Source organism: Podarcis vaucheri, assembly GCF_965113315.1.
Source record: "Podarcis vaucheri genome assembly, chromosome: 5".
Lineage (NCBI taxonomy): Eukaryota > Metazoa > Chordata > Lepidosauria > Squamata > Lacertidae > Podarcis > Podarcis vaucheri.
The window spans coordinates 58,884,635-58,903,426 of record NC_138763.1 but is presented as its reverse complement, the minus strand read 5'-3'; the positions used below and the strand labels follow the sequence as shown (position 1 = coordinate 58,903,426).

Sequence of the window (18,792 nt, the reverse complement as noted above, 5' to 3'; positions counted from 1 at the left end):
GGAGACAAACCCGGGGGGTTTTGAGGAGAGAAATGGGGCGTTGTACTACAAGGGAGCGTTATACATACCTGAAGGGGAATTGAGGGAAAAGGTACTCAAGCAACTGCACGATAACCCCACAGCAGGGCATTTTGGGCAACACAAAACCATGTGGCTGGTTACCAGGGAATTCTGGTGGCCCAAGGTCAGGGAAGATGTGCGTGAATATGTGAGAGGGTGTGACCGATGCCAACGAGCCAAGGGGGAGAGGCGGGCACCGGCAGGTTTATTAGAACCACTACCCACGCCGGAAAGACCGTGGGAGGCAGTGGCAATAGATTTTATGACTGATCTGCCCAGGTCCAAAGGGAAAACAGCCATTATGGTGGTGGTAGATCTGTTAACCAAGATGGCCCACTTTATAGCCTGCTCACATGCGGTCACAGCAGAAGAAACCGCCAAATTGTTTGTGGAAAATGTGTTTAGGTTGCATGGCGCCCCCTTGAGGGTGGTTTCGGACCGAGGGAAACAATTTACTTCCAGGTTCTGGAGGAAGCTCATGAGCTTACTGCATGTAGAGGTTAATTTCTCTACTGCCCGTCATCCAGAAACCAACGGGCAGGCGGAAAGAGCTAATGGTGTCCTCCAGCAATATTTGAGGTGTTATGTTAATGACAGAGAGAATGATTGGGTGGAGAAGCTGGCGTTGGCAGAATTTGCTTACAACAATGCAGAGAACGTGTCCACGGGGATGAGCCCTTTTTTGGCCAATCACGGGTGTCATCCCCGAGCCTTCCCAGGGGGGGAGGGGGAGAACTGGAGCGTTCCAGCAGCAGAACAGTTCGTTGAAGAAATGGAAGCGATACATCGCCAACTCCAACTTAATTTAAACCGGGCGAAGGAGGAATATAAGAGGCAGGCAGACAAAACCAGAAGGGAAGGGGAAAGCATTAGGGTGGGAGACCAGGTGTGGCTGTCCACCCAAGGGTTACCATTTAAAGGAGGTTGTAAGAAGTTAAGACCCAAAAGACTGGGCCCATTTGAAGTCACGCAACAGGTCAACCCAGTGGCTTTCAGACTCCGGTTACCGAACCACATGAAGTTGCACCCAGTGTTCCACAGATCGTTGCTGTCACCGTATATAGGGGACAGAGAGGGGAGGGTCAATAGGGGACCAGCGATGGAGGAAAAAGAACACAGCTACCATGCAGCGGAGATCCTAGATTCCAGGTGGAAAGGAGAGCAAGTAGAGTATTTGGTAATGTGGGAAGGGGAACCGGAGTCGGAAAACACCTGGGTCAGGGCAGAGGATGTAGATGACGAGGTTCTAATTGAAACTTTTCATCAGAGATTCCCTCGAAAACCCCAGCCAGTGGCGAGGTTCCGGAGGGAATACTTCGCCACCACAGACGAAGAAGAGGAGTTGGAGGGGTTCTCTGATTCCGAGGTGGAGGAGGATTCAGTGAGTCGGAACAAAGACCGATGGAGGGAGATGTTCGAGACGTCGGAAGATGAAGAGGATTCGTTTCGGGGTTTCAGCTCCTCACCGCCCAGAGGAGAGGGAGGGGGCGGGGGGGAAGGGGGCCCTGGAGGGGAGGTGGATGTCAGGGAACTGACATCAGAGGGAAAGGAGGTGATAGGGCTCCCAGAGACTGGGAGAGACTCAACAGCCAAAGCAGGGACCAGCAGGGGGAGCGCGGGGTCTCTGGAGGAGGATCTCAGGGATACTGAGAGAGATGCAGCAGCGCAGGCAGGAAGCAGGGGGGAGAAAGGGGTGAGAGACACGTCCAGTGAAAATAGTGGGGAGGTGTCAGAAGCAATTGCAGGGAGACCCATGCTTCGTCGGAAGCTGTCACGTCGTGAGTCCAGGAGACGTGTTTCCGTTAAGGAACTTCTTTGTTGGAGGCGTTTCCGCAAACAGCCACTGTCGGACTCTAACAGTGACTAGAGCAGACATGTCTGAGGAGCTCTGTCACACACAGAGGTTTGTGGGGCCGCACAAACTCTGAAGGGGCACCATTTTAAGCACAAGCAGCTAATCATCCCCTAATAGTATCCCAAGTCCATTGCCTATTTTGTCATAACCTCCTTTATTTCTTCATCTTTAGTGTCCCATTCCAATAATATATCATACATTTTGGATTATAACTTGGTTTTGCCTTCAATTATTTCTATCTGAAATTTAGATTTTTTTCTCACTTATCCCTACTTTTTTGTCTTCCATCCATATTGATTTTAAAGAAGGCTTTAAAACAGAGCTGGGAAATCTCCAGTCTGTAGGCCTTATTAGGTCTGACCATCTAAAACAAACTCTGGTCAGTTTCTAAATACGTCAACTACAAACCGTGGATTATATAGCTGACTTCTGTAACTAACCAGTGTTTAATACACAATATTTTGTCTGTATGTAACAAGTCATGCGTCATGGATGGTGAATCTAAACTCCACCAAAGTTCTTTTCCCAGCTACAGGAGGAGGAGAGGAGGGAAACATGGAAGTCCATAGCAGCTCCTTCTTGTTCATGAATGTAGAGTGCAGACATAGGCTGAGTATTATAACCAATTGCCATTTTATATCTAGAACCTACAATAAAAATATTCCAACTTACCATGGCACTGTAAAGCTAGTTTTATGTACCGTAATGCTCTCCCATATTTCTGAAGACTCACAGCAGCATCAGAGAGAACATAGTAAGCCTTTGAGGATTTCAAGATCAGCTGAAGCTTCATTTTGTACTGCCAAGATCCAGGGATCATTCCTGACTGACTAGAATGTTTAACTTCCCGAAATGAGCCCACTATAATTAAAAAATAAAGCAATTCATTCTTAGGGATCTTTGAATTAAAATTTAGAATATGAACTGGTAAAGGTTAATTATAGGAACTTATATATCTATATCAAAAAGCTTTTTTTTTAACCATTCTACTAAATTTGAGAAGAGGGAGTGAGACAAACTTACTTTTGTCTAAAAACAAGGCCATCTGCTTTTCAAGACACTCAGGTCCAACACTTGTTGATTCATCTTCATACTTTAATGGAATGGGAGTGCTGGGATCTGCAGCAGGAAGATCACTTTCCTTCTTGATGCTGCTGTCTACAGATTTTAAGCCCTGTTTTAAACAAAAATAAAAAGACTTTTAGTTATTATTTGCACTTTCAAAGGATGTTAGGATACAATGCATTAAAACAATTAGTAAAACAAAACTTACTTCAAGAACATAGTTGAGCACTAGTCTGCACCTTTCTTCAGTGTCGTGGCAAACTGGAAATGCACAACTAGGCTGCACAGAAAAGACAAAAGAAAACACTCCATTGAATCAGAAGAATTCAACAGAAATTCCTCTCATCAGAAGCCATTAGAGGAATAATCAATGATTATGTTCTCAATAAAGTTAAATCTTTAAAAAGGGCTATGGACTCAGGCTTTCAATATTCTTATTATGATATAATGAAGCTAAGCTAATGACGACTGACTGAAAACATTTAAATGAGCCCCATACTGCAGCCACACCTATTTTCCCAAGACCTACTGCCCTAGTTTGACCCTGGCTATTTTCCTCAAAAACATCACTCAGAAAACCCCGGATCTTCAGAAATAAACTATTAAGAAAAATTATTCACTTTCCACACATTATTCTATGGAAGACAAATACATATATACGGTGAAAATGTTCTACGCCTTCCTCTATGCCTTTTTTGTATTGTGGTGATAGCTGGCATTTGAGGGAAGGCTTTACCTCCCTGGCAAAGGTATGCTAATTAACACGATTATGTCTTATTACAAAATATAATCTCAATCTTAATTGAGCCAGTTAACACTTACACGTATTTGATGAGTAGATTTGTATTTTTCAGGTACAGACAGTTCTCCAACTGATTTTATTACAGCAACTGCTTTGTTGTCATCAGGAGGATCTGAACTGGTACTATAGGAACCGTTTTCATCACTATCAGGCATTTCCTCTTCCTCCTCACTGTAGCTTTCATCAGAATTACCATTTAAGGGGAACTCACCACCCTCTTCTTTTTTTGGCTCATCAAGCTGGAACAGTTCTGAGAGCATGTAGTTTGCTGAAGCAATAATCTTGATTCAGAAAAGGGGAAAGATCAATACAAGTGGTTTCTCAAAGTTATAGAGACCAACATTTTTATGCCTTTAAAAGTTTTATGCCTTTAAAAGTTAAGGGAAGGTATATAATGTGAGGAAGAAAAAAATAAAGCCTGAGGGGCTAGGAAAGGAAGAAAAAAATGGAACTATCAGTTTTGGCTGGAGTGTGGGAGGGGAATAAAGATCAACCAGGCCTTTTGGGGAGAGAAACACCAGTTCCCAGATTCAGTCGTTGGCATCTGCACTTAGGGCTCCCCTGTTGGAGAGTCACTGGCAAGCAATATAGGCAATACTGAATGGGATGGACATGACTTTTTAAGAAACTGAGTACAAGGCAGAGATTAAGCCACTTTTTTGATGACCCAGTTTTCTGCTCCAACAGAAGGCAAACCACCATGTTTATAAGAAGCCAAATTTCCCTTCTCTCTTGGCCATTCAACTCACCCCTCCCCTAGATCGTCACCCATACCCAAATACACGCCCTACTGAACTACCTAAAACAGGAGTGCTTGAGCCCAAGGTTTGCTTCTGATCATTCACATAATGCTAAATGCACATGGTTTGGGATTTCTCCTGAAACTGAATAGAGCAAGAGAGAGGAGTGAATATAATGATTTTTCCAGATGCTTTGCTTAGGGCATATGGAGCCTATACTTGTACATTGGAATAAAATGATTAATACATAATTCATTTAACTATTCTGATGGGGTTAGTTGTGACCTCTCTCTCTCCATGAAGTGTTTTCCCTTTAGGTGTCACTGGTATCGGGAACATTTGCCTCAGAATACAATTCTTACCTGAGGATGTCTACCCTTGTCCAACAACTTCACACAGTTAAGGAGTAATGTTCTGATAGTACCATAATGCTTCCTGTTTTGGTTTTTCTTCAACATCATATTGCAAGCAACTCTAAGAGAACGTAAAATGAACAGAAAGCAAACTATAAAGGCCCTCTCATACTGACCGTGCAACATCTACTGAAACAACGGTTATCAATTTTGTATTTATTATTTCCAAATTAGCTAGTTTCATATATGGTGTGTTGTATTAAAGATTATTTCAAAACACATTCCCAGAAAAAAGTCAATTTTGCCTTAGTTGCAACAAAGGCTACATCATACAATTAAATACTGCATCTGGTTCTGGATATAACTATACAGAAATGGTAATATCTGGAGGCTATAATGACCTTACTTGACATTGGTCCAATCAAATACTTTTTTTCTTGCACTTTCTGCTTCTGTCCTTCCAACTAAAACCCCTCGAAGGAATGCATTTAAATATATTGAAAGGTTAAGAACTTCATCATCATGAACACCACCCTTATATTAAAAATCCTCAAATTTAATAATGCTAAGAGAAACACGAAAACAGAACTTACCCTCTAGTGTTAAAGAATTGTGGAATACAACAGATGAGTAGAAAATGAGGCTTATATATTTTGTACCCCTTTAAGATCAGCTTTACCCTGACATTTGCAGGAGGGTAAAAATCACTCTGATCCCAACACTCTGAAAATTTTCCTGGGACAAATTTTCATCAGCATGGAGGGACACTGAATTGCTCTGGCTGGCCTTACGGTGAAGTTAAGAAACCACTTTCAGCCCCACTTCACTTTTTCTCTCTCAGGACAGCTTCATAATAGTTCTCTACCAATATCACGCAGTTCTCCTTAGCATCCCCATAGTGACTTCTGCCACCATCCTGCTACAACGGCAAAGTACGCCAGTACGGAAGCAGAGAAATGCTAGCTTTCTTGACTTCCTGCAGTGGGGCTACAAGCCTAGCATGTGTTCTACAGATTGCATAGATTTGGGTTGTAATCCTCAAGCTGAACAGTATCATTCAGACCTTTTCCTGTGTTTATAGTACTAACCATACAAGGCAAACCTACTTGTAAAGAAGAATTGCCACTGGCATCGTGAAGGGGTTTTGGTATTTATCTTCTGTCTCTTCACAGAGAGTGGTCAGGTCATACAGCTTTACGATATCACTTCCACTTGCTGAAAGAAATTTTTTTCCCCCATAAGTGTATGCTTGAAAAAGTATGGGTCCCACAATAAAATAAGGGAAAACTAGAATTTTTGGTCGCACTTGATCAAACAAGGAAAGAACAACACGAGACAGAATGGCTAGAGTGATCTCAGTTTAGACTCCTTATTCCTTGCTTAGCTTCCAAGCCCCTCCCTCCTAGCATCACAAAAGTAGGAATGAAGGAAACACAAAAACAAGAGGGAGCAACCTTCTGTTCCTGTCTGTTGATACATTGTGCATGTACAGTGGTACCTCGGGTTACAAACACCTTGGGTTACAAACACTTTGGGTTACAGACTTCGCTAACCCGGAAGTAGTACATCAAGGTTAAGAACTTTACCTCAGGATGAGAACAGAAATTGTGTGGTGGTGGCGCGGCAGCAGCGGGAGGCCCCATTAGCTAAAGCGGTACCTCAGGTTAAGAAGGTTCCAGGTTAAGAACAGACCTCCGGAACGTATTAAGTTTGTAACCAGAAGTACCACTGTAATAAGATGTTGCTCTTTTCCTGAGCTACCAGAGCAGCCCAAGTTGCTGCCCCTAGTCTAACAGAGCATGGGTCTGTGGCAGGAGTACCCTACTCTGTGTACACAGCATGCTGCTACCACATGCTATGGGGAGGGAGGGAGGGAGGAAAGAAGGGAGGGAGGGAGGGAGCACCATCTACATTGCCAGGTGCCCAGCAGAGACCCTCAGGAAAGAGGCAAAAATACCGACACCATATATTGTGTAATTGTCTGTGAACCTAGGAATCTTCCCTACCCTAAATCATGGTAATTCTGCAAGTTACCTTTTAAAAAATGGAAAAATGCTCACCTTTAAACAGCCAATAAGTATGCCCTTCTTTGGTACAGTTAGCTTTCAGAAATGATAAAATATTTTGAGCAATATCTTTTATTACTTTGGTAGAGAAATTTGAGTTTTCCAAGTTGGGTATATCCTCTGTCTTAATCATTTCGTATTTCTAAAACAAACAAAAAACCCATTAGAAGCATTGTTTATGCTACAAGGAAGTCATTGCCTTCCATGCATTCTTAGAATCAGAAAACTGTAGAGTTGGAACATTCCCCTGAGGGTCATCTAGTCCAACCCCCTGCAATGCAGGAATCTGGCCCACAACCTTATCTGGGTGGGTTTGAACCACCAACCTTCTGGTTAACAGTCATGCACACTAACCCAATGCACCTTTCGTATTTTTGTTGTGGTTTAAGAATTTCATTATTAACGTGCCCACTAAAATCTCTTGCCAAGTCTGAATGGGCTTATGAAGTAGTATCAACAAAATATTCCTTTTCAATACACCAATGCAATGATGCCCTAAACCGGTTGCCATCTAAGTGAAAAAAAACCTGCTTGAAAACTGTGGCTTAACAATTGTGCAATCATATTTTACTGACCAAGAACAAATACAGTAATCAGAGCAACAGAACCCAAAGCTTACCTGAACAATTCCATTTACATGGAAACACATCACAAGTTCTGGCACATTGCAGATCAAATTGTCCAGCCAATAGTCAATGCCAGTTAGCACATTAATTGGTTTATTGTTATCCCTACAAACAGAAATGTATGTAGTGTTATTTCAGTAAAATGAACCAGACTCATTAAAATCTACAAATAGAAACTTTGTTCCCTTTCAGTTAGGTCCAAAATTCATAGAGTATCTGTAATACATTTTAGTCAGTAGGGTACATACAAAGGCTGAGAAAGGCACAAAACACATGGTTTTTAAACAAGAACTGCTTTTTTACTTTCTGGTATTGGCTACACTACTGTGTTAAAAGCTTGAGACTGTGAATAAAAAAAGTTTATGAGAAGCATTTCTAAGGCAACACTTTAAGAACCAGTAAGTTAGGGAATCATCTGTAGGGAGAAAGAGTAGTCTCCAGGTGAGGTATAGAGGCCAGAAGTGAGAAAAGCATAAGCCACCACAGTCCAATTGTGCAGAAGAAAGAACTGTGATTACATGTTTACAACACCCCCTATGTGACACACAGCTCTATTTCTCCTTTAAGAACTACAGGTGTGACAGCTGATGACCTGGACTGGTGTCTTGCCTAAGTTATGGACTGGATGAGAGCCAATAAACTGAGGCTTAATCCAAATAAGGCAGAGGCACTGTTACTGGGTGGTTCCCTAGACTGGATAGATGGGAGACTGCCTGTTCTTGATGGGGTTATGCTCCTTCTTAAGGAGCAGATACATAGCTTGGGAGTGCTCCTGGATCCATTGCTGTCACTTGGGGCCCAGGTGGCCTTGGCACAGAGTGCCTTCTGTCAGCTTTGGCTGGTGGCCCAGCTACACTCCTATCTGGAGAGGGATAGCCTAACTTTTGTTGCCTATGCTCTGGTAACCTCTAGGTTACATTATTTGCAATGTGTTCTATATGGAGCTGCCTCTGAAGATGGTTTGGAAACTTCAGCTGGTGCAGAATTGGGCAGTCAGGGCAAGATGGTTTGAGCATATTAACACCATTCCTGGCCTGACCGCACTGGCTGCCCATCAGTTTCTGGGCCCAATTCAAAGTGCTGGACTGCCTCATATGAACTGACTCGGACCCTGCAATCATCATCTGAAGCCCTTCTTCATGTGCCTGCTCCATGAGAGATCTAGAGGGAGATAACGCAAGAACAGGCCTTTTCTGTGGGGGCTCCTCGTCTGTGGAGGCTTGCCTGGCGCCATCATTGCATGTCTTTAGGAGCCAGGCAAAAACATTCCTCTTTACCCAGGCCTTTGGCCATTAAATAATCTATGGCCTGTTAAATCTGGAGGAATGCTATTATGAGTATTTTTTAAATTATACTGTGTATTATTATGTCATGTATTATGTCTTTATTTTGAAGATGTGTAAATTATGTTTTTAATGTTGTACACCAACCTGGGATCTCTGGATAAAGAGTGGTATATAAATTGAATAAATAATAATAATAAATATTTGGGGGAAATACATGGGAAAGAATACAAAACAGCAGGAGCAGGGAGTGTCATCAAATACAGGAAATAAATCTATCAAGGCTTTTTAAAGAGGCAATATTTTGATTTCCACCCTAGTCTCTCTCAAAATCTCAAGGCAGACTGCAAATGTGAGATTAATTAAAATATTGTATTTCCAGGTAAGCATGCATAGGACTGTGGCCTTATAAAGTCTTTATAACACTTTACAGATGAAGGTTTGTTTAAAGGTTTCAAAATAACTCTGATAACTTCTCAAAGTAGTCAAGAAGTCAAATCAAGATTAAATGTATGGGGCTATAGCCATACTCAAAGTAGGCCCACTGAAATCAATGGGTCTACTCTGAGTATGGACACTCTGAGTAGACCCTGGTCCTCAAGTTAGTGGGAACTCAGAATCTTTATCAGACAACAGAACGATTGCCAGAGACGGAATGGTGGTGATAGGTACCCCATAGTATAAACAGTATCCCAGCTCACAAAACCACGATTAATCATCATGCTAGACACACAGAATGAACCAAACAGCAAAATTAGCCTGCTTTATAGATATGTTGCACTGATTTTAAGTGTTTAGTAATTCACCTGAGACGCAAGCTCACAGCTGGGTATCTTCCTCCTCCAAATATAGGCATATTTGATCCAACCAACATGTGAATATCTTCAAATGTCCACAAGATGTTCCGAACAAAGTCATTTTTAAGACCCTTTAAATGTGCAGAGGAAATAGTGAAGCATTTGAAACCATTCTCTTTACACAAAGAAAAATACAATACAGCCTGCATATATGCAATAAAGCAAATTTCAAGGAAAGAAAATTAAGTACAGCACATAATGACTACGCTGGTCATTCACAATAAAGATCAAGATCACAGATGTCACAAAACAATTGGTACAAGTGAAATTTCTCTCTCAGCTACCCTGTAGATCAAACTGAGTAAGGGGATTGTACTTTTTAGATCAGATGCCACATAAAACCATACCTGACTGTTTCCCCCGTCACTGAAAAAAGTAGATAGGTTTTGTTCTTTGGGGACTGAGGACACATCCCCCACTACATATGAGGGTTCAAGAGGCACACTTCCCTGTGAAAAGCACAAGGATATAAGTGATTCTACTGCTGAGAGTAAGTAAGCTTGGTTTAAGTAACGTATGTAGCAGATGATCAAACTGTCAAAGGTTTTGTTCATTGTGCAACCACCCTGCGCTGGAGCAAATTATTGAGGTGAATTGGAGTGATTTTACCCCTCCCCAAGTCAGACCACCACTTACAAATCAGATCAGGGCCCCCACAAAACCACTCAGTATTTCTGTTCGTTATATTTCCATGCCTTCCTATTTCTCTGTGATTTTCTCCTCTAGGACAATGAGCTCTGCAAGAAAATGCTGCCTGTAGAGCACTGAAGATTTCTGAATTTTTAATTTTTTATTTGTTAAAGATGAGAAGTGGTTGATTTTTTTAAAAAAAAGATTAAAGTTTCATTTAACTTTTTTTAAAAAAATCATACGCTACTCTGCTTGAGGTGGGAAATCCTCCAGAGCTATTCAGCAGACAGCATAAGGACAGCTTGATCCTGTAAATACATTTGGGAGGATGTGCCCTCCCAACACAAACAAGTACTGGAAAGACTTCTGGCTAGTTTGAAGATGCAAAGTTTTCTAAAGGGTACACGCAACACTTAGCCAGCTTTCAATTATTTAAAGATAACAAACAAACAACCAAACAAACAACTGCTCTCCCCCTCCAAAAAACAACAACAACCATGAAACTAATATGGATCTTACACTTTTAGTGGGCTTGATAAAGGTATTTCCCTAATAAGAGTTATGGAGGAATTTCTTTTATCTCTCCCACAGAAGCTCCCAGACCTGCAGTTTGGCAAGCTCAATCCATTCTGAAGAAGTTCCTGTGCCTGCAAATTACATTTGCTTCTGGCAAAAGGAAAAAGTTGTATAAAACTCTCATATAGCTCTGGTGGAAGTATTACTCAAAATCTAGTTTGAGCCAGTTCTGCCAAACAAACAAACAAACAAACAAACAAAAAAGCAACAAACATCAACTCCAACTGCACCAAAACAGAAAGCAGAGTCCATCTTTCTCAAATCTTCTCTCACAACTTTTTTTCGATGTGAGAAAACTGATCAACAAGCTTTGTCATCTGTGCTGAAACGCATTCAAACCAAACCATAAGCAGTACAATCCAAAGCATGCTAACTGAGAAGTACGTCACAGTGACTTCAACAGGACTTTCCCACAACTATGTGTGCATTCAGGACTAGCACCAGGTTTTGTTGTGTTCCCTCTCCCCATGGACAGAGGCAGGCAGCTACAACTGTTGCTTGCCGCCAAACAGCCACCAAAGTGGACGGTGAAAATATCTCCTGCAAGGAGGAACCATTACCATCAACAGAGGAAGACAGTAGGAAATCACTAGCTTACTTTTGCAAACAGGTAACCAGCAATAGTGACTAGCAGCAGCCATCCATGCTCCCTCTCAAGTGATAGCTGCTTCTGCTTCTAACAGCCAACACAACTCATTCAGTGGCAGATGAACTAATGGTGGCAGCAGCAGCAGCTACTACTGCTTACCCTCTACTGCTCAGGAAGATGTGCAGGGGGAAGAACTGGAGGAGCCACTGTCACCACCGTGGGCAATACATACATTGATGGGAGCAGAGGACAGAAGTTAGGCCCAAACACAATTACCACAAAGGCAGCAACAGGCAGCAGTGGCAGCTAAGACAGTAGAGTCACAGGCTCGCAATAAAGCCTCCATAGGTGCACAGCAATGCTGAACCCTGGTAAACTGTATATGCAAGAATATTCGCTCTCAGTTTCGTACCACCTACCCCTTCCGAATAGTAACTGTTTATGTAAAGTAAACTAAGATTTCATGGGAAACTATTTTACAGTATTTGGGCACTGCAAAATAATTTTTTACTCTTCCTTTTAGTATATTGCCACCATCTTTACAAGCACGCCTATGAAGCATCAAGACTGCTTTTCTAAGTAAGGCACCTGCCAAATTAACCTGATTAGAAGCACTTGCATCTTCAGAAAGTGAGGAAGGCATTTCAAAAGGGGCTGGCCAAGAAACCCTTCCTGCTTCGGCAGTTTGATCTTCAGTTGTTTCTTCCTGATGTTGCTCTTCAGGAGGAACAGGCTGAGCAGCTCCATCACCATTGATGCTAACAAAACAGACATTATAATTTTAATCAGAAACTTCTCAACCCGTACCATTTAACATTGAGTATTTGTTTATTGTTACTATTAGTATGATATCAAAATCAAACACATCTTGGACTCTTTTCGCATCTTATTATTTGCTATCATCTATTTTGATTTCCAGAAGCAGATAATAGCAACATTGGGGCTTTTGGCCACCCAATGTGTCTGCCAGTACAGTATTTGTTTTCCCCCCTATGTAGTATTTTCTTAAATTTAAATTTTACAAAAAAGGAAATAAAAGAAAACAACTGTAGTATAGTACAGATGAAGATCACAGCAGCATAATGCAATGATTCATGATACAGGTAAGCCCAAATATAGTAGTGTATCTTTTCAGTGCAAACAATTATGAAAAAAGCTAAGAGATGTCAAATATTGAGTTTCTTATTTGAGTTCTTTTATGTGTTATTAAAATAATGGCCAACACTAAAGATCCTGATCTGTTTCCTACAACCTTTCCTTATTTATACTCAACATTTCCTGACCTGGCCCTCCTTTTTTTAATTGCTGTTTTAACAGATTTAATTGCTGTGCTGTTTTTCTGCACATTTTACTTGTGACATTCATTTTAATGTTGTGATAAAATTGTTTTATCTTGTGTTTAAATTATGTGCATACCTTTTTTATAACTGATTTTATTCTGTAAACTGCATGGAAGCCACCTTGGTAATTAAGCAGTATATAAATTAACCACCACCAACAATATGGACTTTGCTATTTTCATAGTTGTCACACGTGATTCAATCTTTTTACTGAGCTTTCTACCACAACCGCTGCTAGCTCAGACCCCTTCAGGGTATATGTGAATTGGGGGCGGAGGTTACCCAAATATATATCACTTTACACTCACTGACAATGAACACATTTTCCTCTTGATGCCTATTGATATCCTTTGGAGCTCCTTACAATCCCCTTTTGGTCTTTACCATCCTGAATAATGTGGCATCAGCAGCAAACCTGGCCATCTCACTGCTCAGCCCTAACTCAAGATCATTTAATTCCCTTAGCTCTTATAGTTGTCCCTTAGGGAAAAAATGGAATTAAAAATAAATCATGTTCAAACCCCACATTTTAAAGCCCCCCATTTTTTACCACGCAGTTTCAAACAGCTGCACATTCATGGGCGTTTTAAGCTCTCCCTTTTGCAGCAGGCCCTTGCACTTCTCCAATATTCTTTTAAATGTTTATATTCTGTTCCCTCCCCCCAAAAAATAAATCCACAGCAGCCTACAACAATAAAATATACATTGTGAAAGACAAAAATGAAGCCCCCTTTGAGGATGCAGAATGGTCTCTAGTGGCAAACCGCGAGGAATGAGTCAAGAAGATCAATTTGCACTTGCTTTTGTCTGCATTTCAGCTAATGTTCAAGAACAATGAACTGGTTGCTAAATTCCAAAGGGCCAGCCATATTAGTCTTCTGTAGCAAAAAGACTTGTGGCACAAGTTTTGAAAAACTTGTTTTTACTTCAGGCTTAGACACATACCAGGAAAAACACAAAGCAGATCAATTAATTTTGATAAAACAGCACAGAGTTTATGGGGGGAAATTACAAAAGATACCTGTAGTATAAAAATTTGGAAAGTATAGCTTTCTGGTACCAGTGTTCTTTGCTCTTCTTCTTTCGTTGCCACTTCTGATCTATTAATCTCTGGTAGAATTCCTTTAACCATGTCCAATCTCCAGTCTAAGTAATATAAATAACAAAGCATACAATTAATATTGTAAAGTGTTTTAGTTACCTGACTAAAGATATTCAATGAATAGGATATTGTATAAAATAAAGCATTTCATATCTATTTTAAAGAGTTACATTTTTACAACTTCAACATCTAAGTTCTTAAATAATTGTTTTAGTGTATATTTCAAAGAACACGATACTTGCATTCCATTTTAAGAAACAGTACTAAATGTAAAACAAAGTGGCTCTATGAAGATCAAGCACTGATGGACATTTTCTGGGTCATAATCCAAGATGTATCAAACCAGGGGTGTCAAACTCAAATTCATCGGGGGCCGCATCAGCAGTTTGGTCACCCTCAAAGGGCCGGTTGTATCTGTAGGACTATGTGTAAAGTGGAGGTTTCCTGTGTAGAATGGCCGGCGCCGCTAGAGGGCAGACGTAATCTGGCTTATAGGCTGCCGCGCATGCGCTGAAGAGGCAGCTTTCTTGTGTCAAAAAAAAAAAGTGAGAATAAAAGGTGAAGGCTGGCGGCCGGCGGCGGCTACACGGGCCACATGACGAGGTCTGGCGGGCCGCATTCGGCCCGCGGGCCTTGTGTTTGACACCCGTGTATCAAACTCTCCAGCATAGCTATTGTATTGCTACGCAGATAGCTACACATCCATAATTCCTATAATGTCCTTGAGGGAAAAGGCAACATTAAACAAGAAATAGAACCACTACATGGCCAAAAAAATAACTACGACAAAGTTTATCACCTGTGATGATCTCATAAAGAGCTCTTGAATATCTAGATCATCTAGTAAGAGAGTCCTCCCAATCCGATGCACTGCCATACTGACATGAGATTTGCTGTATGGTATCTTAAGAAGCTTTTTAATATTCTGCAGAGTGAAAGATAGACAAACCTTTCCGTTAATTTTCAAACATTAAAGTACATTTTCTACATGGGTCAAAATGACAGTAATACATTTAATAAAAACATCAACTTTAGACCACAGTTACCACATCCTATACAGTGGTACCTTGATACTCGAACGGCTTGGCTCCCAAACAAATTGTCTCCCGAATGTCGCAAACCTGGAAGTGTTTCGGTTTTGCAAACGTTTTTCGGAAACTGAACTTCTGACATGGCTTCCGTTTGAGTGCAGGAAGTTACTGCAGCCAATCAGAAGCCGTGCCTTGGTTTTTGAATGGTTTCGGGAGTCGAACGGACTCCCAGAGTGGATTAAGTTCAAGAACCAAGGTACCACCACTGTATCTCAGGGTGGTTCAATGTGTGGCTGAAGGGCCACATGCCTTTTTGGCGACCCTCAAGGTTTTTCTTGGCAACCCTCAGCAACATTTCTCTCTCTCTCTCTCTCTCTCTCTCTCTCTCACACACACACACACACACAGCCTGGGGGGTGGGGTGTCAAATCTGCCCTTGCAATATGCTCTTCCATGCACAACAAGGTAGTGTGTGACCTGCGGGTTCTATGTCAAAGTACTCTAGCGGCCCACCTGGTATGAAAAGTTGGGCTGCTCTGCTTGGCAAACCAGAATCAGACAGTAGAAGACCTCCAATGTCCAATGAGTGGACTTCTGCTCATGCAACAGAACTTACTTTTCTCTGCCCCACCCGCCCTATCCAAATATACTCCAATTAACTATGGTTTGACAGGATGTCTGAGTTGACAGATGACAGTTATGTGTCCTTGCTGTACCTAGAGACTGGAGTGTGATCAAATTAAAAATGAAGCAAAAAAGCAGCCATGAAACATAGCTTGTCTGAATATGAGAAAGGTCAAATCATGGTTTGGGGTGAGTTAATGTCAGAGTTGAAAAAGTGATGCATCAACTTTTGATGGGTGGGGAAAGGAGAGTTTCTAATCCTCCTGCTTGTAATCTTCTAATCCTCACCTAGTAAAAGGGAATTTCTTATGTGAAGCAGCAGTCATGGATACCCAAAGTAAAGTTACAGCCTCTCTTACTTGTGTAATATAGATATCTGAACTGGCACAACAGCAACTGGATACTTTCAACTCTTATTTGATCTTTCAGTGGTACCTTTACAAGAGTCAGTAATACTAAAAGTAGGATTTAATTAATATTTTAGCCACTAACGGTACCATTATAATGTGTCAATATGTGAGAAAATTCAAGGAGCCTGTGACAGCTCCATGAGGGAGAGTTCTAATTTCAGAAATGATGACACAAACTGCATAAAACAATTATTACTATATGATGCCCATCCCTGCTCTTCAGCAGTTTATAAAAACTTTAATTGTGCAAAGAGTTTATTCTTAATTTATACTTTGAAGTGGATCAGAATTTCGGCTGCTCTGCTTTGTAGCTCCCTGTCCATATGCACATACCAGAAGTGTTGAAAGTGATATGGGAGAATGCAGACAGGAGGAGGAATCACAAACATCACCAACACGTACACTTCTATTTACAGAAGCTCTGCTTGATGCAAGCCCCTTGAATGAACAGAATGGCACTTTTGTATCCCACCCATTATATAATAGATGACACTTACACATTCTTAAATTAGATGCCATGCACTAAGCCACTATTCTTCTAAAAAGCAATATAAAATCTCAATACTGACAGAAGTACACCTTTCATGCTGTCAACACATTGTGAGATTGCTGATACATGATACATTAATGCAGGTAAAATTGTTGAATAAAAGTAAAGCATATAATTATCAAAATCACAACCCAGTTCATTATGACTATTCATCAAAAGGCTCTCTTTTCCAAGGGTAAGAGCTTTAAAAAACTTAATTTCATTAATAACAACTTTGAGTTAAGTCTTTGTTTGCAATGTATACATACCTCAGAATCAGATACAACATCCACATCATTTCCAATTGAGTCAATAAAATCGTACGCCATGCCAAAGCTATTTTTAAAAATAAAAAATATAAAGTGTAACATTAAAAGTAACTAGAATTACATTCTATTGAAGCAGAATTAGTTAAAGTACTGTATAAATAAATAAATAAATATATTTATAGGTATATGTCAAATCATCATTACAAATCTATTACATAGCAAGATTTCTCTCTCTCTTAGATCAAGGATCCAGATATCCTTGAGTGGAACTCAACTCATGAAAGGGTAAAATGATATTTTTGCCAAAATCACTTGGGTCAGAGGACCTGAGGACTTTCTGGAACAATGTGTGATGCCACAGGAAGCAGTAAAAATAGCTTCTCCATAATTCTGTAAGCAAAAGCATCTGCTGTATTCACAGACTCTTTCGTAAATGAAAAGAAAAGCTCCCCTTGCCAAATAGTTGATAGGAAATAGGATACACAAATACTACCTAACTAGCTTCATTTTTTTAAAAAAAAAAGAAAATTAAAATGTTTGATATTTTTGTAACCTTTTGAATTTATGAAAGTATGTATGTTATCTTTTTTTAAATAGTTAAGAACTCTGACTAACTTGTCACATTTCTTTAAGTAGTATTTCATTATTTGCTTTTAATCAAACTTGGGCAACTTTTCTATAGGTTGAGTGGGGATAAATAATATTTCCAATAGTTACCTTGAAAACGGCTTGCCCTTCTTGCTATTACCAAGAATAGTTGCCCCTGCTGGTCCCAGTTTGGCACTTTCGCGTAACCAATTCGCTGGCGGAAGTTTCAGATCAGTCTTCTCTTGAAGGCGGGCAAATGCTGCTTGTGGTGGAGCAGATGAATACTTTACCACAGCACTGCTCTTCACTTCATTGCCCCCAAGAAACAGCACAGAACCCTAATTTGCACAAACAATAAATAGTTTGGTTAGAATAAGGAGATCAGAGACAATTACAGGTATTATTACATCCTGCTTGTACTGTATTATATTTTTCCATTCAATAAAAAGTCCTGCACGCCCAAACGCTGCCCAGACAATCTGCCAACTATATTTATAATGGCTTGTTTTTTAAAGTTTAGATCAGGGGTCAGCAAACTTTTTCAGCAGGGGGCTGGTCCAATGTCCCTCAGACCTTGTGGGGGGGCGGCCTATATTTGGGGGTGGGGAATGAACATATTCCTATGCCCCACAAATAACCCAGAGATGCATTTTAAATAAAAGCACACATTCTACTCATGTAAAAACATGCTGATTCCCGGACTGTCCGCGGGGCGGATTTAGAAGGTGATTGGGCCAGATCTTGCCCCCAGGCCTTAGTTTGCCTACCCATGGTTTAGGTGCAGCTTTGTATGAATGTATCATGTTTTCCTACAACTACATTTGAGAAATGGTGCACACCAAATTTTCTCATGATCTCCTTTCTTGTGTACTCTGCACCTAAAGAGGCAGTAATTTATAGTATGTGGGTGGAACAAGAATGACCCACTGAAGCCATTCAAAGTCTATGAGAAACCCACACAAATCACTCTCACTCCAAGGTTCAGAGAAAACTCATCCCCTGTAGGAATGCCTTTAACTCCCTTGTCTGGTGAGTGCTGAACTAAGGCAATGACACCCCAACACATAATAATTTAGTGTCTCCATTTCACAGCACTTCCTTCTTTCGTAAAAAGATCCCCCACAAAATACAAAGTAGAAAGGTCCTCATCAAACCAGTAATGAAGAGAGTGGTTGTTATTTGTGCAACCTCAGAAAGATTTCATGCATTCACCACTGTACAGTGGTGAAGAGATGCTACGTAGGTATTTCAATCGTATTGTTCAGCTAAGTGATGCAAGTCACAACCTTCAATAAAGAAGTTAACCCATGAGCCTAACTCCTTGGCAAAGCTGCCCTGCACCTCCAGCTGCTATGGGCCTGTATGGCACCAAACTTCCCTAAGGAAGTAAGACCTTT

The 18,792-nt window shown here is 40.8% G+C and overlaps 1 protein-coding gene across 6 annotated transcripts in view; it reads right to left on the bottom strand.

The window, feature by feature from the left end:
* The window catches only part of EDRF1 (erythroid differentiation regulatory factor 1), a 43,000-nt gene that overhangs the window by 23,036 nt on the left and 1,172 nt on the right, over positions 1-18,792 (bottom strand). For 3 of the 6 annotated variants that reach the window (XR_014219897.1, XM_082222832.1, XM_082222830.1), the window contains exons 2-16: positions 17,525-17,733; positions 16,808-16,874; positions 14,744-14,869; positions 13,864-13,988; positions 12,104-12,260; positions 10,055-10,156; positions 9,657-9,778; positions 7,561-7,672; positions 6,936-7,083; positions 5,982-6,090; positions 4,885-4,996; positions 3,803-4,063; positions 3,189-3,260; positions 2,939-3,089; positions 2,588-2,776 (exon numbers count right to left, since the gene is read on the bottom strand). Coding sequence is in view for 5 of the 6 variants with exons in the window: in XM_082222832.1 (XP_082078958.1) it covers positions 2,588-2,776; positions 2,939-3,089; positions 3,189-3,260; positions 3,803-4,063; positions 4,885-4,996; positions 5,982-6,090; positions 6,936-7,083; positions 7,561-7,672; positions 9,657-9,778; positions 10,055-10,156; positions 12,104-12,260; positions 13,864-13,988; positions 14,744-14,869; positions 16,808-16,874; positions 17,525-17,733 (2,062 nt within the window). In the remaining variant the exon portion in view is untranslated. The remainder of the gene's footprint in view (positions 1-2,587; positions 2,777-2,938; positions 3,090-3,188; positions 3,261-3,802; positions 4,064-4,884; positions 4,997-5,981; positions 6,091-6,935; positions 7,084-7,560; positions 7,673-9,656; positions 9,779-10,054; positions 10,157-12,103; positions 12,261-13,863; positions 13,989-14,743; positions 14,870-16,807; positions 16,875-17,524; positions 17,734-18,792) is intronic. The other 3 variants (XM_082222834.1, XM_082222833.1, XM_082222831.1) reach the window with 2 other exon arrangements.